The sequence below is a fragment of the Alligator mississippiensis genome, chromosome 6 (genome assembly GCF_030867095.1).
Source record: "Alligator mississippiensis isolate rAllMis1 chromosome 6, rAllMis1, whole genome shotgun sequence".
Lineage (NCBI taxonomy): Eukaryota > Metazoa > Chordata > Crocodylia > Alligatoridae > Alligator > Alligator mississippiensis.
Genome location: NC_081829.1, coordinates 55,348,036 through 55,370,984, shown reverse-complemented (window position 1 = coordinate 55,370,984; position 22,949 = coordinate 55,348,036). Strand labels below are relative to the sequence as shown.

The following is a 22,949-nucleotide window of genomic DNA, read 5'->3' as shown; positions in this document are numbered from 1 at the left end:
TTGGCCCCTGCTAGGGGGCCAAACATTACACAACCTCACAATGCTTTGCAAAAGGCAGATAAGGAAACTGAAGTGTGAAGTTCAAGATAATACAAGAAAACTATGGCCAAGTTAGAAAGAGAACTCTGAGTTCCTGATTTCCAGTCCTGTATGCCATCCTTTGGATTAGGCTGCCTACTGCTTACATGTATTAGACACACTGGACAACTAACTTTTTTGCTCTCAAATCAGGGCTCTGGCTCAGCACCCTCAATAATACTGATTCCTGTAGCACCACTGACAATGATTTTTGTCTAAGCATTGGCAGTGCAGCTGCACTGCCAACTAAGATAGTCTCACAGTACTTGGAGAAAAAAATCTATTAATTTAGCATATAGAAACTATATCAGAATCCCTCTGAAAACAATGTGATTGTACTGGGATTATGGCTAGCAGGATTAAGTTGGTAAGTATTAAAAAACAAACAGGAATGTTCAATAATTTTACTTTCATTCAGTCACATATCTGCATTAAGATGTGAATCAAACTGGTGATCAAAATGCTTTATTAAAACTTCGCTTCTGACCCGATTTTAAATCTATCATTTCTGTAGAAGTTATTGCCTTGTCTCCCATTCTTGAAATTGGAGAAACCTTGGCCTGCCTCACGTGGTGTTTCTTCTAGTTCAGGTAACTCAGTGGCTACAGCCAGCTGCCAGCGCCTTGAATCTTGCCATTTTTCCTGAAAAAAAAGGAGTTTCATGTGTTCATTCAAACAAAACAGGTGATGTATCTGCCTCAACTCACATGTCTGTTTGTACAGAACCTTACAAATCTTGTGAAAAACTGCAAAAAATACTTTCTCAGAGGGGTTGTTAGCCACATGGCAAGGCAGGGTAGAATGTTCATCTATGTAAGCTGTAGTCTACAAAAACTCATTCTCCCCTGTCCCTTCCCCAAAGTTGAAAACCCCTTTGAAAAGACATTTCAGAATAAACCCCACTAAGGAAATTACTTAATCAGACCCCTTTTATGAGAAAGCTGTACCTTATTTTGCAAACCCTTAAAATTCAAAAGCTTGACAAAATACAAGCATAATCACAAGCAGCAGAAATGGTGAGTCAGATACTATTACTACTCTCAGTCAAGTGAGTTGGTGGCAGTTGGAAGGCCAAGGCCTCCACAAAAACTAATACAGGATTTTGTTAAACTAAAAAAAAAAAAAAAAAAGGATGATGTTTATGGTAAGGGCAACAGATGGACAAGCAAGAGTTAGAACCAAAGAAACGCATTTTGAGAGGGATAGATGCAATACTGTACTCTGCAATGAATGGGCAGGGGTCTTTCTGCACAGAATTTTTTAGTGAAAAAGCCTTTTACTACCAACTGTACAATCTCCCAATTGCCAGCTACAATATGCAGCCTAGGAGAATTATAAACATGTTAAAAGCCCCCTAGCAACTCAAACATACCTGTATATGACTCAATTCAGCTACAGGGACATCAAAGCACACACCCTAAATGCAAAAACAGAATCATTTACTCTTCTACTGGCATTCAGAAAGAGATTTTTATAAAATTAACTTTACAGAATAGACGTTTGAAATATTATTTATTAATTCCAAGTAAACCTAAATACAACACAGCAGCCAGGAATTAGCAGCTGCTGTATGCCTGTTCCACTTGTACCCTTCCTTTTTAATATACTGAGGGACTTATAACAATTTCAGATTTGCAGAAGTAAATGCTTGGTGCTGACAAAATGCTTATAGAGGATTCTAGTCTTCTGCAATTTCTCTCTCAATACTTTTGATACAAATGGCAGCATATTTATATCAAGAATACAAGACTGCACTGATGAATACTGAATACCTGGCAAACAAGAATGGGCAACAATGGGACAATTGATTTAAATCCAGATATAACATGATAGAGAATTGTAATAAACAGAAAACTACCTTCTTTGTTATTGAGTTCCATTGGAAACTCAAACATCTTTTACCAACCTTGAGGCTCTTATTTTAAAGCCAAAGCCATTATCAATCTTCAGTGGAATTAAAGAAAATGCATTTAAATTGTCCATTTACACCAACCAAAAAATTAAAAATCCCATGAACCAAAAAAGGCAATCCATTTTACCGTCTTTCCCTTGAGAAAACATATTCTGAATACTTTATTATCTATTTCTTCACCAAGCCGTTCTTTTAGTCCTCGCCAAGCATAGCCAATGCTGTGCATTTCTATTGAGCATTTTAATGTCATTGTCACGTATCCCTTTAAAAAAAAATAAAGAAACAAACAGTAAAATACCTTTACAATGAGAAGCTAAACTTGTTTGAGGCAAACTATATCTAATCTGTCCAACTATATCTAATCTGCTGCATACCTCTTTGAAACTGTATGGTAATACTGGAGGTGTTGCAGTTCTGCTAATAAAGGGACTTCCTGAAAACCTCCAGAAGCTGAGGGCGCTCATCTATCTAAAGCCCCGGGAAAACATTACACTTAATCTGTTAATCGTGTTTTAAGTAGTAACTTGGCCACATGTTCAGGGAATTAATGGTGCCACAAAAAGGGAAGCAAGCCAAAAACAAATATTACATATTTTTTGTGCAGTATTTTTAGGCTGGTTTCCATCAGGCTTTGAACAGGCAGCAGTGCTAGGATTGCACCAGGGTCTCCAACTAGGTCTGGTGGTCCTGGCAAACCATGAGCCGATACCTTGGTAAGGCCCTTATTCTGCTGACAAGCAGCAGATAGTCAGCTGATTGAAAGCTGGATGCCTGACAATTTGCCAAGTAGGGGGGGATTCTGCAATCATGATCACAAAAGATCATGATCCCAGGCTCCCCCTGCACTGGCAAGTAGTATATGATTGGTATCTGATAACTGTCCCCCAAAATAGCACATCCTGCCATGCGTGGCACAGTTGTTGGGGTTGGGGATCGGGTTTCACTGTGCCTTTAAATTAACATCCATTAGCGGTCTATTGACAAAATGCAAACTGTTGGCGACTAAGGTTTTTGGGGTGGTTTATTTTTTTAAAGGGTTTTTTGTTGGAAGTGGAGGAACATTGGAAGGTGGCATGTATGTTGGAAAGTGGCACGTATATCCCCACACAAAGATTTCAACAAATAAACAAACCAAACTTTGCATAGGTTACTATACAGAAAGCTGGCCACAAAGTGAAATACAGTGTACTGATTCCAAAACAGATTACTAGGGGTGCACCGATAGAGACTTTGGGGGCCAATACCAATAGCAGTTTTTTAAGGAGGCATGCTGGCCTATACAGATCCGATTTCCAATACAGCATGGAGAGCTGCATGCAACTCATAAGTCTGTTGTGGTGGAAGAGGAGTGGGGAGGGAAGGGGGGAGAGGGGGCAGATCAAGTCTCCTATGGTGAGGGAGGAGTGGGGCTGGGGCTGGGCCATGGGATGGAGCCACAGCTCACCGAGGAGACATGGGGGGGAGGGACGGGGAAAACTTATGCTGCTGCGCATACCCTGGGAGGGCATGGGGGGCAGGTAGTCCTGGCTCTGTATGGGGCACAGGCAGAGTGGGCTGCTGCTGCAGGCTGGGGATGCCGCGGTACTGGACACTACCCAGCAGGGGCTGGGCTGGGCTGTGTTCAGGGTGGAAGGTGGTGGCACTGGGAGCGGGGCTGGGAGGGGGGGGAAGAGCTGCAGCAACCCCAAAATTCATCATAGCCCCCTCTCCTAGCGCTGCTGCCGCCCACCCTGACAACAACACCCCCCCCCCCCCCAACACACACACCAGAAAGAACCTGGTGCAGCCCCAGCTGCAGCCCACTCTGCTAGCACCCCACACAGACCCAGGGTCAAACCCCCCCCCCCCCCCCATGCCCTTCCAGGGTGTGTGTAGCAACAGGAGCCACCCCTGCCCCCAGATGAGCCGCAGCTCCACCCTGCACCCTGTCCCAGCTGGGCAGCACCTGCCCCAGCTCCACTCCCTCCCTCCCTCACCATGAGGGCCTTGATCTCCACCCTCACTATGCTCCTTCCCTCCCACTTCCCATTCCACCACAACAGACTTACCAGCTGCACACAGCTTTCCAAGCTGCCGGGCTGTGCTTCTCACTGCCTGCATGCTGCACTGCAGCTGTGCACATGCATGCGCATTTATCAGCCAAATAAAATCACCCACATCAGACCAATTTCTGATGCACTCAGTTTTCTTTATACTGGTGCTGATCCAACATCGGACCGATGTATTGGTGCACCTCTACTGATTACCATCCAACAATAAACTGAGGAAGGTTTTCCCTGGAATCAGATACCTCCACTCACTTTTTCCTTTTCTTAAAAGATGTTGATATTTAGCACAGTTTATTAGGAGATAGACTAAGTCTGCAACAAATAGAACCCCACTAGCACAAGAAACTTCAATATAATTTCTATGACACTATTACTGTTTTCTATAGTATTGGATGGAAAGTTGGGAATAGCTATTAAAAGCAATGGAGGATGCTCTGTTTGGACTGGGTTAGCAGCTTGGCAGTACCTAATTAAGAGGAACAGAGATAACCTCTACAGAAGGTAGAGCAGATACGCACCTTACAGACTAAGACAGACGTATATACAGCACAAGTTTGTGTGCATTCAAGCTTACTTCATCAGCTCTCTATACCCAAATAGTGCCAGAGAACATTGGTTTGGGCCCGTTTCAGATAGAGAGAGGCAAAGGGTGCTAGCCCTTGTGATGCTTATTAATATATGTCACACTGCTTACCATTTACTACACAAACCCTCTCTAGTTGTTATAAGGATTTGTTTATACAGTTTTTTGAACACAGAAGTACTATGTAACGTTATTTACCACATCCGAGGAGAGCAAGGATCGCTGTTCAATGGAAGCAGCCCCAGAGATGTGAGCTAATGCTGCAGCCAAGGCCCTGACTGCCCCCTTTTCCTCTATGAGCTTCTCAGCTGACTGTGTGAAATAGTTGATGGCAGAAGGAGGAACAGAATCCAAAAACCTGAGTGTTGACAGCAAAAGCGTGATAGGTTGATACACAAAAGGCTAACATTAGGAGATTCAATTGTTCACAAGGTATTTCATAAACTTTAGAGACTAAAGTAAGAATTAAGAGCAAGACTTTCAGAGGTGTCTAGTTATTGTTGGTGCTTCACTTACTAGGCACCCAACTCAGGCATACTGACAAAAATGCCAAATATACATGCTCTGATAATGAGGTTTCTACAGTTTGTCACAAGCACCCTAGCTACTGTTAAAATATTAAGCAATTTGTCCAAGCAAAAACTTACTCAAAGCTTAGAAGTAGTGCCCTTGGCACTAGGAAGCCTTTGCCTTGCAATTCTGAGCTAAGTCTGAAGTCCTCAACCTTTTTCAGCTCAAGGCTCCCCATTAGATTCAAGACAAATCTTGGAAAATGCCAGCTCTTACTTTTCACTTGTTTTTTTGACTATGGAAAAATATTACAGCAATTTTTCTGTTGCAAAGAACTCAGACAGACCACAACAGGTCAGAATGGTTTTGACACTGTGGATTCCTACATGAAATCTTTGGGATTACCTTGTGAATCATATGTTTACAGACCTATGATTGCATGGTACCCCACAGCACCCTTGAATTACTCAGCTAAGGAATTCCTTATATTATCTTCTGCACATGCCCCTCTCCCCCCCCTCAAAAAAAAGTCTCCTGCATTCACCATCAACCAGAATACACAGGTAATTGTTCAGGCTTTATCAATGCACTTTTGTTACTCACAATGTTACTGAGAAAGAAGTAAGATAAGGTGCTTCCTACTCCTAGAGCAGGCTGTTTGAATGCACTAGTACAGGGGTAGGCAATGTTTTTTGGCCAGAGCACCGAAAAAACCACAATGTCTACCTTGGAAGGTGCCGGAGTGCCAACATGCCGGAGCCTGGAGCAGCTGTTTGCAGCCTCCCAGCTGCAGCCGGCCCACGGAGCCTCGTCTGCTTGCAGCAGGGCTTGCAGCGTGGGCTCTTGTCGCTGGCAGCAGCTGCTTAAAGCCCAAGCTGGCGGTGGTGTCCCAAGCAAAATGGCCTTGGCGTGCCATGCTCGGCACATGTGCCCAGGGGTTTCTGACCCCTGCACTAGTAGATGCAACTGGCAAAGGGTGCAAGACCAAAACAGAAGGCTTAAATTTGCATCTCCAGCCTGGTACCTCACCACACAAGCTGTTCTCAACCTATACCTTGGTAACAAACTTCTCCTACTTGGTGATGTGGGAAGGGCAGAATAGTAGGGCTGTGCAAAACAGCACCTTTTCGTTTTGACTTCCGTTTCGATGGGACAGTGTTTTGTTTCGAGTTTCGTTCAGTTTCGAAACCACTGTTCCGTCGAAACTGTTTCAACGTTTCACCCATAGGCTATAATGGGGAACCATGAAACTGCCTATAACTTTGTCAGTTGTTGCCTGATTCAGACAGAACGTGCAAGAATGGTAGCTCCTTCTGGGGCCATGAAGCCTGCCAAGTTTCAAGGAGATAGATGCAGGGATTTCTGGGAAACTGCATCTCAAATTCTTGAAAGCAAAACTTCTGTCGAGTGTGTGCAGACATGCTAGCCCCTGCTGAGGCCACAAAGCCTGCCAGGTTTCAAGAAAATAGGTACCAGGGTTTCTGGGAAACTGCACCTCAGGCTGCTGACACGCAAAACTCGTGACATGAGTGACAGAAAGCAGGCCAGTTCAAGCAATGCTGCTTTTTATGCTGTTTCTCCATCCATCCCCCAGAGCACTGGGATTGGAAGGTATCTCAGGGAAGGACCACAGTCACTGGCCACCTACAGTCAATATGAGAGCAATCCTTCCCCACTCTTCCCCCTCCCTCTCCGTACTTTCTGTTTTCCTGCAGGCAAGCCCTGCTTAAGTTTCAAAACTCAAAACATTTTGACTGCCCTCAGTTCGAGGCTGTTTCGAAGCCCTTTGTTTTGTTTTTGCTGTTTCGAGCTTGAAACGAGTTGAAATGAAACAGCCGGAAAAATTTTGCATAGCCCTAGAGAATAGTCACAACACTCAAGACCTCTTGTACAAAGCCAGCCCTCCCAAATTTCATAATGAACAAATATTTTGAAATCATAATAGACTAGCAAAATCTCTTCTTGATGCAAAACAAGTAAATACTATCAGACCAAATTAAAAAACATGGGTGCCACTTATCAATCACTTTTAACTGTGCTTGTATTAGCACAGCTGTTCCCAAACTCTGACAGATTGTGCACCACCAATTTAAAACGATACAACATTAAATACCACCAGCAAATGTTTTGTCATATAAAGGAATTATAATACATCTGTTAATGTGAACCGCTGACAGGTTGTTTGCATACCACTGTTGGTACCCATACCACAGATTGGGAACCGCTGCATTGGCAGAAAACGCTTCGTTTCTCCGATCAAGGCCCTCCAATTGACAGCCCATGTGCTGCAGCTAGTGCCCCTGAGAGGTTAACCTGAAGTCCCAGGCCTCCTGGCCTGGGTACTGCTCCCCTGACTACTCTAGCTGCTGCTGGAGTCTCCAGGCTCCCCCTCTAACTTCAGCTGCCTGCCCCTGCTCTGGGGGTGGGGTAGTGCAGCCCATGACTGAGCAGCCTTGGGAAATGTGGGGCCCCTATGAGGAGCAGGGTCAATTACAGCATGGGGCACAAGGTGTAGTACGCAGAGCATGGTGCAGCCAGGGGAACACCAATAATGTGGCCCCTGCAGCATGCAACCGAGGGCATATAGCACCCCAGGTGCCCAGAAGCTGGATCACCTCGCTCTGAATAACAACAAGCATTGCTTAGTAAGGACCCAGTAATCTGTTTAGACTAGGGGTGGGCAAAATGTTGGGCTGTGGGCTGGATGGGGCCTGCCAGGCCATTCTATCTGGCCCATGGGGCCCCTAAAAAACTTAGAAAGTTAATATTTATCTGCCCCTAGCTGCCTCTCATGCAGCCCTCGATGCCTTGCCAAAACTCAGTAAGCAGCCCTCTGCCCGAAATAACTGCCTGTCCCTGGTTTAGACCAAAAGTGGCCAAGCACTGCAAATGGCAAGAAAAGTCTCTACATATGGCTTGCAGCAGGCCAGGGAAGGGACATGCAACATGGCAGCAGATAGAGCAGAAGACAGAGCAGGAGATTAGGCAGGGGAAGGGGATCAGAGTGGCACTTGGGGATAGCATGGAGCTGATTTGCAGCATGCCTGATAAAAAGGTTAGCCCCCACTGGACTAGACCAAGCACACACAACCCCTGGCCTGCAGGCCGGAGCCATTTTATCTGGCTGTGGGGGCTCTCCCATGATCTGAAAATTTGGTGTGAGAGAGCAGTGGCAGCTAACTGTCATTCCCCTACTATCAAATTTCTGGACCCAGAGTGAGCCCCAAGGGCTGGAGAACCTAGCCCTGGTGCTGAGTGGGGCCAGTTGGGGCAGAGCAGCACAGGTTCAAGTAGGACTGAGTGGAGGTGCCATGGGGCCCAATGTTGATACACGGGGCCTGATCTGACCTGTGGACTGGCCCTGTGGGCCAGATGAGCACCACTGATCTACACTGTGCTATCACTATAAAAAAGTATTAGCAGAAATGGGAGACTCAAGTCTATGCTCAACTAACAGTGCCCAAGTTAGGAGGTCTTGGATAGTTTTAGGCAAAGGTCACATCATATTTGACATGGACTTGTGAAGCACTTCTCGGGCATAAAGGTGATATACAGGAACCAATCCAATACATAGTCTTAGCACAGGAAATACAAATCTGCTGCAAGAGAAGCATTAGAATAAATGCCAGCTAGAAGCAATTTCCATCAAGTAAGGGTCAGATGTGTATTGAGTTAGGACTGAAGCGGCACAAAGTCAACGTGGAAATCTTAACAAAGACCCTAACTTAGCATGTGGCAAGTGAAATACAACACACACCTGTGAGAGGGGTGCACTCTTACTTCTGCTTAAAACAGTATCACCTGCCTGGTAGTAATTCTCTGTTATAGATATTTAAACTTGTTTTGTAATAAATTAAAAACACTTTGAACAAAATGTGTTTTGAAGGAGAGTTTCACTGCACGAGGGTCTCTGACATACAGACGTTCATTGCCATTATCTTATTAGAATCTACTGGTCCATGCAGGAAAGCACAGAGGCACATTGGTACATATACCAGAGCTGACCCTTAGTCCACATTAACAACAGCATTGCTGCTTAACAAGTTCAAAACATCTTAGAATGATGAGCAGATAGCAAACATACCTGACAGCATCTTTACTGGAAGCTTTAATGATCTCTGTTGGAGTAGGAACACCTATACGCTTAAATATTATTCCCTGAAATTGAGAAGAAACCATGAATTACAGATCAAGGTCTTTTTTTCTCTATGGTACTCAATGGTCTAAACCACAGTCAAGTCTGGCTTTACATGCTTCTATTCCACTTAAAGTGCTGAGTAGGAAAATCTTCTGTTCGGGATTTATTTAACTATAAATAACTTTTATTTCATCTGAAATATAAAAAAAATCATGTTGGGATCTTTGCTAACTTGCAGATACTTGTGCCTAGTCTGCATATTTATACCAAAGATGATAGCAAGGAAAAAGCTTGGATATGTTGTCAGAGTCCAAACTCACAACACAAGGATTATTAATTATTTAAAGAGATGTTACACTGGTCTTAGCCAAAACACCAAGCAATAAGCAGCAGAATAGTTTTCAAATGCTGGATGAAACTGAAAATAAAACAAAAGAAATGGAAAGCACACTATGAGGAAAAAGATAATTCTTGGATGACATCTGGCTCAAAACTTTGGCTTTTAATACCAAGATTTAGATATTTTTCCATTTTACACTGATGGATTGATAGATCATAGAGCAAGACATTAAAGATGCTTGGAAAGATGTGCAATATATGCTAAAAAGACGAAGAAAGAATTTAAATTCCATGTTTACCCTTCAACAGTAAAAAACATAGAACAGAACAGAAAAAGTAGCCATTGTAGGGATTTCAAAACATCAAATGCAAGCCTTGGTAGATAGGTAAGGTACGAGAGGATTTTAAAATATTTCATTTTAAACTTAATTATTCATAAAATCTTAAGTACCTTTAACAATAGAACCTAATAGTACCTATGAAGTTTCATGTACAGTAGTGATAGTAAAGTCAGAGTTACTTAACAGAATGAAAAAGAAACAATTGCCAAGCATAGTATAGCTCAATATATCAAAGCTTTTCAAACACCGATGTTAACCTTTTAGGACCTATGTATTCCCAAAATGGATTTGTGTGGTTTTAAGCAAACTTATCATGTGAGCTATCCAAGAACCCAAGGAACCTTGTCTGCCTGTTGTAATGTCAGACACTGTGACTCAATTAAAGAAAATAAACCCCAAGAAAACTAACCGCTTTTTGTTCTACATTTCTAAGTTGATCTTCTTCCTTTCGCTGATAGAAACAGATACAAATCCCATTCCGTCCAGCTCGACCTGTGCGCCCAGACCGATGGATGTATGAGTCCACATGCTTTAAAAATAAGAATAAACATGAAAACAAACCTTGTCATTTGACCACAGGGTTAAATTTGCTAAGAACGTAAAAAAAGGAGGTTTAACCAGGGGTGGGCAAAATGCGGCCCACCAGGTCATTCTATCTGGCCCACAGGGCCCCCCAAAAATTTAGAAAATTAATATCTGCCCCTGGCTGCCTGTCATGCGGCCCTCGATGGCTTGCCAAATCTCAGTAAGTGGCCCTCCGCCCGAAATAATTGCCTGGCCCGGGTTAAATTCAAGTTCAGAGCCCTGGAAAGAAGTAGGAAAGAAGTTATACGGTCTTATAACTTTGAATTCATTCTGAAAACTGAAGGAGAGCTAACATCTAGAGGTTCACTGATACATCAGTCCAATATCAGATCGGCACCAATATAAAGAAAATTGAGTGTATCGGAAATTGGCCTGATGTGGCCGATAATTGCTTGTGCATGCGCGCAGCCGTAGCGGAGCACACATGCAGCGAGGAGCACAGCCCAGCAGCTTGAAGAACTGCATGAAGCTGGTAAGCCTGTTGTGGTGGAAGGGGAGGGAAGGGGTGTGGGGGGGAAGATCAAGGCCCCCACGGTGAGGGAGGGAGTGGGAAAGGGGCAGGTGGTGCCCAGCTGGGGCAGGACAGGGAGCAGGACAGAGCCACGGCTTATCTGGGGGGCGCAGGGTGAGGGGGGTGGCTCCTGCCACTGCATACACCCCAGAGAGCATAGGGGAGGCATGTGCCCTGAGATCTGTGGCGGGGGGGCAGGGGTGGAGAAAGCCTGCAGCTGTGGGCTGGGCCAGGCTGCTCTTGGGGCAGGCAGTGGTGGCATTGAGAGCAGGGGCTATGGTGAAATTTGGGGTGGCTGCAGCCCTCCCTGTAGCTCCCTCCCAGCACTGCTGCTGCCGCCTGCGCCAAGCACAGCCCAGGCCAGCCCCCACTGGGAAGAGCCTGGTGCAACCCCAGCCCCAGCCCACAACTGCAGCCTGCCCTGCCCTGCACAGATCCAGAGGCACATGCCCCTCCCATGCCCTCCTGGGGTGCATGCAATTAGGGAAGCCACCCTCCTCCCACCCTCCCAGATGAGCCATGGCTCCAGCGCATACCCTGCCCGGGCAGTGCCTGCCCCACTCCCTCCCTCACCACAGGAACCCTGATCTGCCCCCCTGCCCCTCCTTCCACCACAATGTACTTACCAGCTGTACACAGCTGTATCAGAAATCAGATCAGCATCGGCCAAAAAAGTAGTGGCAAAAACCAATATAACTAACCTAGCAGCACAGAAAAATAACTGCTGTTCTTCCTATTACAAGTAATCTATGTGTAATAGGTCTTCATAAAAGAAGTGTGCCCTTACAGACCATTTGGAAATTGAAGTGACTTTTACAACATCTGTTTTGGTAACCACAAAAAAGAAATAAAAGACCTTGCAGAACAAAAATGGGAGAATGACCCCAGATGCAGCCTAGATACATCATAGGCTTTAATGAATGAAGGCTCCATGCATACTGAACAATTTAGAAACTGGACTGGAAAAACAGATAAACTTCAAAATGAGGTAAAAAAGTACAGAAAAAGTTTTGGAGGACGTCTTAAAATATACAGAATAAAAAAAAAGGGGGGGGGAACCTAATTAATGTACAAAATGCAGTTGCTCAACAGGAAAATTCTCTCTGTTGTAACAGGAAAAAAAACCTACTCCAAGGATGACTCTCAAATTTACATCACCAATAAATCAGGACATTATTCCTTTGAAACAGATAGAATACTGAGACGTTGTTGCTGCCCTTTCATATAAGGATAAATTACTGATTAATTTCTCCTGTCTCTTACCCTTGGTGGTGAACTTTGTACAACCAGGTCAACTTCAGGGATATCTAAACCCCGGGCAGCTACATCGGTTGCAACAAGGACTTCAAATAAACCATTTCTAAAACCTTTCAATGTGATTTCTCTCTGTTTTTGTGGAATGTCACCATGCAGGACTTGGGCATCCTGTAAGAATACATAATTAAGATTTAATGTAACAGAATGATCTCAGTAGCACTATCCAAGTGACACAGATTCCAAAATCTACTGGTTCTATACCACCCTAATGCCAATCACAGCAATAGCCATATTGCTGATATAAAAAAGGTAAGCAAGATACCAGAATTCCAGTTATAATTATTTCTGATAGATTTCATCTTATTATTTGTATAGCACCAGAGTGCAACATAATTTATAGGCTGGTATGCAATAAGACCCAATTCTAATTCACTTATACTTAGGGACCTACCTAATTCAAGGGGACTGCCTCCTGTTTTTGCAGTCTGAGCACAGCACCAGTTGCCATTTCTGCCCCCTCCCCCTCTCTCCTGTGCTTCAGGATAACATGGCTTCCTGCCTCTGGTTTAGCTCCTGCCCTCTACCCCCACATGCTGGCTGTTCCCCAGCTTTTTTGCAGTCCCCACACTTTTTGTTGCACGAGACCTACCATGTTCACAGTTTACATGAAAATCATAAAATCAGTAGGTCCCTACTTATACTAGTCAATTGGAGGTAACTCTATTTGAAACTAGTGCAAGATCAGACTCAAGATTAAGTACTCTGTACTGAGGAGCTTGCTAGAGGTAGAAAGCATTTGATATGATGTTGCTAGGGGTAGCCAAGTTTAAATTATATTTGATATTTACAGAACAGTGGTTCAAATCTAAATAAGTGACAAAGTGAGAGCTTGTAATTGAATTCTAAGAGATAATGAGCATTTGCTGAAGTGGAAATTATCAGTACATCTGAGAGAATTTCAAACTCACTTCACTCCAAAGGACTTACATTAGCATAAAAATGTAAGTACGTGTGTGTGTCAATACATAACAAGTTAAAGTTATTAGTTCGTTTACTGCTAATGCAACAAACAGATTAAAATCAAGCCAATCAAATTACCTGTTTGACCTATACTGTACTTAATGAAGTAAATGAACATATATGTACTCATATATACTCACCTCTCATTTCAACATCAAAATAAAATTTGCTCCATGTAAATTAAGGATTATCATTACCGGGGGATGAAATGCAAAGTGCAAATGGCCTAGCCAGTGGACCACCTAAAACCTAAATTAATGATTTAAATACTTCTTAAAGAAGAGTGGACCTTCATTCCTGTAATGTGTGCATCCCATATGCCAATTATTCAAACGATGCATTCTTTTAACATTCAGAAATGTAAATACCAGGTTAGTCTGAGGTGGGGTATTTATATTCTACTATTGTTAGTAATTGTTCAGTGTTCGCTGTAAGTTTGGCACTGCACAGTACACAAAAAGAAAAGCTGTTATCCTGAACAGTTTTACAGTCAAACAAAAGCTGACATAATTATGGTCAAGGAGGATAAGCTTCTGGTGTCAGACACCTGAAATATTAAAAAAAAAAAGTCTCATGGACAAACGATAGAATTTTAGATTCCTATCGACTTTATTTGCATGGCTGTGATCCCATCCTCACACTGCAGATTTCTAGCCTAAGTGCCTAATAATACTACCATCTTTTCAGAAACCAATACCTGTTTGATTGAAGCATTCAGTGCTAGTTCATTTGCCTCCTTTTTGGTCTCACAAAAGACAATTGTCCGTCCGTGACTGCCACTGTAGACCTGAATAACATCACCAATAATGGCTGCTCTCTGAGACCAATGACACGCAATAGCCAAGTGCTGTAAGGGAAAGAAAAATCCATCTATGTTGTATCTATCGTTACTCAAAAGAATAGTAGCAAAACAAAAGCTTGACATATTTTAAAGAAGTTACTCTAAACATTTTTTAATTAAAAAAACAACAAAACCCCACCCAGAAAACAAATTCATATAAGAAATACTGTTCATCTAAAAATGCTTTACATGGCTTAATCTAATCTGACAGCCAAACAACAGAAATTTAAAGTAACTGCTGACCTTTTAAATGTGGGAACTGTAATCATATCATCCATACGGTACATCTCTAGAACTGATGCTATTTAGTAATAACATTACTTACATCTACAGTCATAGCAGTCCTTTGAGTCTTCTTTCCAATGAGGTCAATCTGTTCATAACTGGATTTCATGTATTTCTTACTCACATTGTATAACCAGTGTGGACAAGTTGCAGAAAACAGCAGTGTCTGGGGGTTGTCTTCAGAATCTTTGAAAGACAGCACATACCATCAATAATCCTAACAGTACTTATACAAGAGAACTCATGTTTCACAGATTCTATATTACGGCATGTTATAAAAGCAGTAAGAACAATACTGAAATTTGGGAAGCATACAAAATTTAGCAAGCAGACAGAAAAGCATTTTAAGGCACTCAACAAAAAAAAATAAGAAAATATGATAAATGTTGATAAAGAGCTAAAGTGGAGCACGTGCGAGCCTACTTAAAGTCAAGCAATGAAGGAAAAATATTAATGATTTGAGTCAGATCAATATAGGTCTAATTTGTTCAAAAAGGAAAGGCAAGAGATAGGCAAATCTCATTTGAAGTTCTAGTTCCGTAGACCTGATGCAAAGTTTACTCAAATCACCTGGAACCTTTTCACATAGGTGAATGGACTAAAGATAATTCACTTTAAATTATTTTCCTGATAAATTAAAAGGATTTACTTTCCAGAAATGCAAACAATAAATTTGCACACTTACCTTTCTTGTAAGCAAATGTTAAAATTTCTTCTACTTGCTCAGCAAAGCCCATGTCTAACATTTGATCAACTTCATCCAGAACAACATGCTTCACGTTGGAAAGGCTCAGCTTGCCATTTTGAAGATGGTCTTTGATTCGACCTGGAGTTCCAACTAAGATGTCAATGCCATTTTGGATATGAAGAACTGAAGGAAAAGCAGCAAAATAGTACATAAATGAGAGAGAAAAAGAGAGAGAGAGAGAGAGAGAGAGAGAGAGAGAGGGCAAGCATAGGGTTTGCATATTGTTATCAATCTATAGTAATATTTCTAGTCTGAAGACCAAGTAACTAGGGCTCCTGCCCTTTCACTTCTGAAAAAAAACCCAAAAACTGAATTTATTTGGGGTTACAGGTGAACTGATTTAGCTAGTTATTGAAGACCCTCTACAATAAGTGCAATGCTAAAATAAAAAACTATGACATCATGAGACTGCCATCTTTCAAAATCATCTTCATTCAATTAATTTTAAAAACCACCAAAATTTTAATCAGACTTTAAACTCTTGTCTTCTCTCGCCTTAGTTTCCAGCTTTTCTTTTTCTCTCCCACACATCTGTATAAAAAACAAAAATCCCTCAGAAATCATCCCCAATCTGTTCTTATGCAACCCTGCCTGTTGTCAGTCTACAGTGGAAACCTGAAATGACAAGTCCGGGAATGAACCCCCCCAAATGCTCATCAATAACTTTTGAGCTATCTAAGCCATAAGTGGCAGAACCAAGCAGCTGAAAGCAGTATTAGAAAATAGCCAGAAAAATGTGGAAACAAGAAAATATGAGATATGCTTAGTTTCATTCTCCTCCAAACTTGGATATTAGTACAATGCAAGTATGTGTCCTGTTTTTCTCAGAGATTAGTCCTGCCAAAGTTCATCTATTTAGGCCCCTAAACAAATGTACAAATAAAGGGGTGATGGAATCTAATGGGCAATCCCCACAATCATGTTTCCTGCCATGCCACATGTGCATGGCAGGAGATGTGACTGTTGTATAAAGTATCAGATCCCATCACGCCTTATTGCTGGTGCAGGGGGAACCTGTAATCACGATCCTAGGCTCCCCCTGCACTGGGAAGTAGCAAGCTCCCTTTGCTGGGAGCCCCAGCCTGGCCACACATTCAATTACTGGCATGATAGGAACTGGCCAAAAAGTTACTACACTTTCTTTGTGTAACCTGTTAAGTGTAACATGTGGCAGGGGCCTCAGTTTCAAGATCAGAGCTTCATAAAACTGAACAGATACGTTTCAACCATCAAATACAAAATAAAAAAAAAAGCCAAAATGATTTTTCCCCTTGAACACATTACTTGGATAAAGATTTTTGTTAAACATATACACCTAACTTGTATTCTCTCTTTAAATTTTTTTTTTCGTTTTTAGCAGAAGTGAAACCTTGAGGGGGAAAGTTTTACTCCGTGAATACAATACCTAAATGTCAGCCAATATGAGAGTGACTTCTACATATTTACTTACTTTGTTCACCATATGGTGTTCCACCATAGAAACAAGCCACTGTGAGTTTCTTTGTGATGTCTTTGAAGTCTCTGGCTACCTGGTTTGCCAGCTCTCTGGTTGGAGTAAGAATTAGCACCTGAAGCAATTAAATAAATAGTCAGAAATCCAGAAACTTGCTTACAGGGTGGGAAGAGGAGAATATGGAATCAAGGAGATCAGCTACATTGTAGAGTTTGTATGACACTGTTGCCCTGAATTTTCTCCTGCTTTTAAAAATATTTGTTTTTCTATTATTATTTATAGTATTATCATCCAGATAATACTACTGTCAAGCAACATCAGATAATATTTCCACTAAAGACAAGGTAGAGGAATGGGAGTGATGCGTTCCTTATCTTTAAATGATAAAAAAGCTGAACAACTTAACTGTAGATACACTAACCTTGAACAGGATCCCTTTTAACTATTAAATCAATGTAATCACAATTAAAATATTTACAGAGACCAACTGAACTGGACTTCCACTGTTAACTTGAGCTACCCAGGCACTAATGATTTGTAACAAGTCCCATTTGCCTGACTGCCATCTTAAGTGAGTTTACAAGTAAGGGAACAAATTACAAAAGAAATCTGCTCAATGGACATTTAAGAACTGAACTGTGGTACTTCATCTGTTTACAGTATGACTGCAAGACAATCTCAAAAAAATATGACATTGCAGTCTGCTATCATCAAGATGCTGCAAAGGACTTGTCATGGTGCAGAGCTAGGCTACATGATACTGTTCAAGACCAGAAGGGAGAGTTAAAAGCCAGAGGGGAGAAGAAAGTAAGCAAGTGACAATATGTCAAATGCGGCCATAAATGTAAGGCACCAGTGTTTTCTCAAAGCAATTAAGGTACCTTTGGTGGACGGCCTCTCTTCTCTTCCTTTATGGCTTCCTGAAGTTTTTCAATCAAAGGAAGAGCAAAAGAAAATGTTTTTCCAGTTCCAGTTCGAGCCTGAACTATCATATCCTTGCCATCATATATGGGCTGGAAGGTCTTTGCTTGAATAGAAAACAGGTACTTTACTCCTCGAGCTGCAAGACAAGCCAGTAAGATATTTATTAAACGGTGCTATGACTCCACAGAGTCAAATTAAACAGCTGAAAGCCCTGTTATGTGGTAACTAACCCAAATCCACAGGACAGATTGTGTCAAGTCCTCTATTAGATACTGGGAGTAAACAGCAAATATGCATTTATTTCATTAATCCTACTTGGCAAAAAAAATATATATTTTTTCTTGAAGCAAAATTTAGTTTCGGGGACAAAAAGGACAAAATCTTTATGTTACTTTCACCATAAATGTGGCTGTAATTTACATTAATATCATTCAAGTTTGTTTTATGTACAGAACAAATTAAATTTTCAGTTAAAAAGACACAGCCCCCCAAAAAACTACTGCTCAGCATCCTATTAAAGTATTAAAGGTGTTATTTCAGAACAATGACATTTTTAAGTAGCACACGCATCAGTCACCACCATGGAACCCAAAATCTAGAGAGACAATGATCAGAATATGAACTTCACCAAGATTAAAGTTACAAAACAGGACCACTGTAGAAGAGGTAATACAATACTAGAGAGAAAACTGTTAAAAGAGCTAAGAGTTAAAATATAACCAATAATGAATCCGATTATTGCATCACACTTGAAAAAAAATCTACCAATATACACCAAATCTACCAATATTCAGGAGTTACAGCTACTGAAAAGTTTTGCGGAAAACACTGTGAGAGTTACAATAGAAAATAAATGCAATATAACCTCTTATATCAGTGGGGCCAACCTTTTTGACAGGCATGTCACAAGCTAGCCTCACACCATTCCTGAGGGCCACTTTGATCCCCTTCCTCTGCCAGATAGGTTGCACTGCTTTCTTGTCTATACTGTGCTCCCTGCTTCGTTTCCTGCCCTGCCTTCTACTTCCTGCCTGATTTCATGCCCGGCCTTCTACTTCCTGTACTACCTGCTGCTTCCTGCTTGTTCCCTGATCTGCCAAGTGCCACAAAGTGCCCATGCTACAGGTCTGTACAGTGCCCTGTCTTATATAGTGCTTGTGAGGGAGAAAAGCACAACTACCTTCCTCCAGTGTATATGCAAAAGAAACTGTCACAGAGGAGATAACCTTGCTTTGATAAGCCCACACTGGGAACTCTCAGTGTGAAACTGAAACCCTCCTTAACAGCAGCAAGGGCATTTCCTACTTACAGGAGGATCTCAGAAATCAGGATTCCTGGATTTTACTCCTGTTTGTGTCACTAACCAGGTAGCTCTGGACAAGTTAATTATAATGTGTTTTTTTGTTAAAGATGGCTCCAAACAGATCAAGAATGCCTTTTGCCACAAAAGTTACCTTTCAGAAGCTCAGCAGTCTCTTTAGAGATAGAAAAATTGGAGAAGGCACCTTCTTTTTCTTCTTCAGTCAGCTCCTATAGATTAAAATAAAACAGCAAATTCAGATATACTGTAAGAGCCAATTCACTACTTTAATTCATCACATGCCATTTTAACCTATCAGAGAAAAAAAAAAGTCTGAAAATAATTTCATTATCAAGCTCCTTAATTTGGGGAAAAAGCAGACCCTTAGGTAAGTCTCCAACACAATGGAGGCCTGACTGCAGGACAGGTTGGCAACATCTCTGGAGCAAGCTCTGGTAGTGGTATAAACTTCCATACAGGCTTCACAAACCCAGTGGTGACCTTGGGTAAGTATTTCGGTTGCAGCCCTCCACCCTGACACTTAAATCCATACTTCTGCATCTTTGCTTCCTAATCCCACCTCTTTAGTGCAAAATGATCTATTTCCTTGGCCTTTCAGGATACAGCAACATGGTGCATACACACTTGGGAATTAAACAATTTTCAAACTGTGTATACCTTGTGCTATTTGGTAAACTGTATATGCTCTCCAGGGAGACAAACAAAACATTATTTTGACACATACTTAAGAAATGAAAATTAATACAAAACACCACAAATACCTATCATTTGAAGTAGAATATTTATGGATGAAAGTTCCTTCACCAAGCAATGGGCAAATAATTTACTTACCATAAGCCATCATCATACTTACTGACTTTAAATTAAATGAACCAGCTTCTTCAAAGGATGAAAACAGATAATTTAAATGACCTGTTACACATTTACCTTGCCAACTGCGGGGGTTAGGTTCTGGAAAGTTCCCATGGTTGGTCAAACTAAAGGCTTATGGGGAAAATGGAGTTAAGAGACTTGAACACTATACAGAATGGTGTATACAAATCATTTTTACTTATCTTTAATACATGGGATGGTCAACCAGGCGTAGGCATACCCCCTAGAGGTACTTTGACAGGTTATATGGGTATGTGCTGATGGGCGAGGATGGAGCGCAACCAGGGTGAGGCAGCAGCATCTCCCCTAGCACATTCACCTCTTACCCGAGTGAGAGAGGGGAAAGGGAAGAGGAGGGGAGGGGAGGGGAGGGACGCGCTGGCCAGCCCCACGCAGCACACCGCAGTGCTTCCCCAGCCCCACCAGTCTGAATGACGGGATGAGGGTGTTTTGTGCCTGCCTCTGGCAGCATACGATTGGCCAGTCAGCAACACATGGATGGGGCCCTGGCTGGACCTGGCAGCAGCAAGAGCCACCTGCCTGCACCCCAGCCCATGACCCGGCCCAGGCTCCATTCACCATGAATGGAGGTCCATGCACTGCTGTGCAGGGCACAGTGGTGAGCAAGCCTGTTGTTCCCTGCTGCCCTCCCCCACGCTCCAGCGTGGCAGGGAGCAGAGAAGCCACGCAGAGATCGCCTTGCCTGCCGCTGCTCCCCTTGCACTGCCCTGGCAACATGCCTCCTGCACGTGGGGCTGCACCCCTCAAACCAGCAGCAGGCACCGGACACTCGTCACCAGGGCAGTGCAGGGTGAGCAGCAGCAGGCGAGAATATCTCCGTGCAGCTTCTCTGCTTCCTGCGGCACAGAGTCACCGGGAAGAGAAGCAGGGCAGCAGGGAACAGCAGTAAGCAGGCCTGCTGTTCCCTACCACCATGGATAGGGCAGCTCCCCGCCACCACATGCACCTCCAGGAGGGTAGGGGCCACTTCCAGTGGAGGAGCAGGGGCTGGGCGAGGGGTACCCCCAGAGCACAGGTAGCAGGCAGCTCGTGAGTGCTGCCATGCTGGGGTACATGGGAGTGTCTCACAGAAGTGTGGGGGGCTCCCCAGCGCACTCAGCAACAGACCCAGAAGTGGACCAGAAGCACTTCCAGTCCACTGGAGAGCGCACGGGGGACCCCCTTGCCGCTCCCAGCTCAGCAACTGGTACCTCCTGAGTCTGAGGAAGCATCTGAGGTACCCTGCGGCTGATTGCCAAGCCAGGGGATGCGGGGGAGCCCCCCATATGCTCCCCGGCAGACCTGGAAGTGGACCGGAAGTACTCCGCCACTGAGCACATGGAGGGCCCTCCCACACTCCTGTGGGATGCTCCATCTGCCTCAGCATCGCAACCATCACAAGCTGCAGTGGTACCTTGAGATATGTAAAAAAAACATTTAAAGCTGTGACTATGGCTGAATCACTGATTCTCTGAATCAGCATCGAATCTTCAGGGACAGTGACCCAAATCAATTAATCGAATAGGGCCCTTACAGGCTACCGTGACTCAAGCAGCCTAAGTTATGTCAGGAGTGGTCCAACCTCCCCAGAGCAAGCAAATTGAGAGGGAACAAAAAGTGGACACTAAAGCTACTTTAAACCATAACTCCAACCCCACTGGATTTGCCATTACTGTGAAACTTTGCTACAAACTTTGCCCAGAATTATTTGTAGCAGTACCATGCAGATGTATCTAAGCAAGATTGCTAAGTTCAGGTAGAATGAGGAGTTGTAGGGTTACAACTTTACCTCCTCTTGATCACTATCACATTCTTCGCTGGATGTTTCACTAGACTTGCACTGAGTTTTTGAGTGAACATGACCATTGCTTGTGGAGGAAGACTTCTCTTGCTCCAAGCTGTTTTTTTTAATATCTCCATTCACTTTTGTTTTGTTTTTCTTAATCTTTTTGGGTTTAGGAAGATCAAGGTCATCTTCAGAAAAACCATTTTCCTCTGCTTGAGGTATCTGCTCCTTGGATTTCTTGCTGTGTTTAGATTTCTTCTCTTTTTTTTCCTTCTAGGAGACAAGGAACAAAAACACGTGGAAAGCTCTAAATTTTTTTGTCACAAAAATACTTGGCATCTGTTCAACATTCGCCCAAAGCATATGATTGGTTACAGCATACAGTCAAGTGAAGAAACACAGAATAATATTTAGCTCCTACTCCAAATGCTGCCTGGGCTTGAGGGTATTTCCACAAAGCACTCAAGAAATAGGGAAACTGGGATTAGTAAATTATTGATGTCTCTAAAACGTTCCAAAGAGAACTTGCATCTGAAGAAGGAAACAGAAAGATTTTGGCCTCCTAGAGTCCTGCTTTCCTTTCCTGAGATAATGCAATGAACTAGAATTGAACAATGCCTGGAGGCAGCAGCATTGACTGAAAGGCAACAGAGATCAGGGGCAGATGGGAAATGTGGAGGGGCCTCCTGATGCTCTTGACATTCACCTCAGCCTGGTTCAGCAAGTCTACACCACATTCCACAGCCCTGCCCACCCATTCAACCCTAGCTAGAAACGGAAAGAGAAAAGCTTCCAACCAAGCACAGGAAGGCCTGGCTTTGCCCCGCGAGTCTGAGGGGGCGCCCCAGTAACCCGCAGAGCAGGGGCCAAAGGAACCACCCGCAGGCCTGGTTTGTGCCGGCTCCCTACACAAGCCAGGCCGCCAGTTCCCATAAAGCCCTGGTTGTCCCGGCCCCGCTTCCCTCTCCCTCCCCCGCGGGAGCGGGCGGTGCGATGACGTCACACCAGCGGCAGCACGAGGCTCCGCGGCTCGCACGTGCCCGGTCCGGCCCCGCCGCCGCCCCGGGACGCAGGGGATGGGGATGGGGATGGGGCGGCCGCAGCCCCCGGATCCCGAAGGGGGTCCTGGGCTCGTCCGCCCTTCCTCTCTCCCTCCCTTTCGCAGTACCTGGCGCTTCCTCCTGCGGCCCGCTCGCGCCGGGGCGCCATCCAGGGCGGGCTCGGGTTCAGGTTCGGGGCGGGCGGCGGCCATGTCGTGCGGCTCGGCCTCAGGCGCCACGGCTGCCGCGCAGCTACCTCCGCAGTGCTCCGCGGCCGCCGAGAAAGGAGCGAGCCCCGCCCCGGTGCACAGGAAGTGAGGCGCGGGCCTGAGGGCGGCCGGGGCCCAGCGCCGACC

The 22,949-nt window shown here is 43.7% G+C and overlaps 1 protein-coding gene across 1 annotated transcript; it reads right to left on the bottom strand.

Moving 5' to 3' along the window:
* Positions 1-468: 468 nt before the first annotated feature.
* Positions 469-22,909, bottom strand: LOC102571968 (nucleolar RNA helicase 2). Its single transcript, XM_006273485.3, has 15 exons — positions 22,722-22,909; positions 21,557-21,826; positions 19,028-19,103; positions 17,531-17,709; positions 16,647-16,764; positions 15,134-15,319; positions 14,489-14,634; positions 14,020-14,169; positions 12,309-12,470; positions 10,359-10,478; positions 9,216-9,289; positions 4,820-4,979; positions 2,118-2,252; positions 1,451-1,495; positions 469-720 (listed from the first exon to the last, which is right to left on the bottom strand). Exons 1-15 carry the CDS (start codon positions 22,803-22,805, stop codon positions 547-549), a joined length of 2,079 nt encoding a protein of 692 aa, XP_006273547.1. The 5' UTR covers positions 22,806-22,909; the 3' UTR covers positions 469-546.
* Positions 22,910-22,949: the final 40 nt, after the last annotated feature.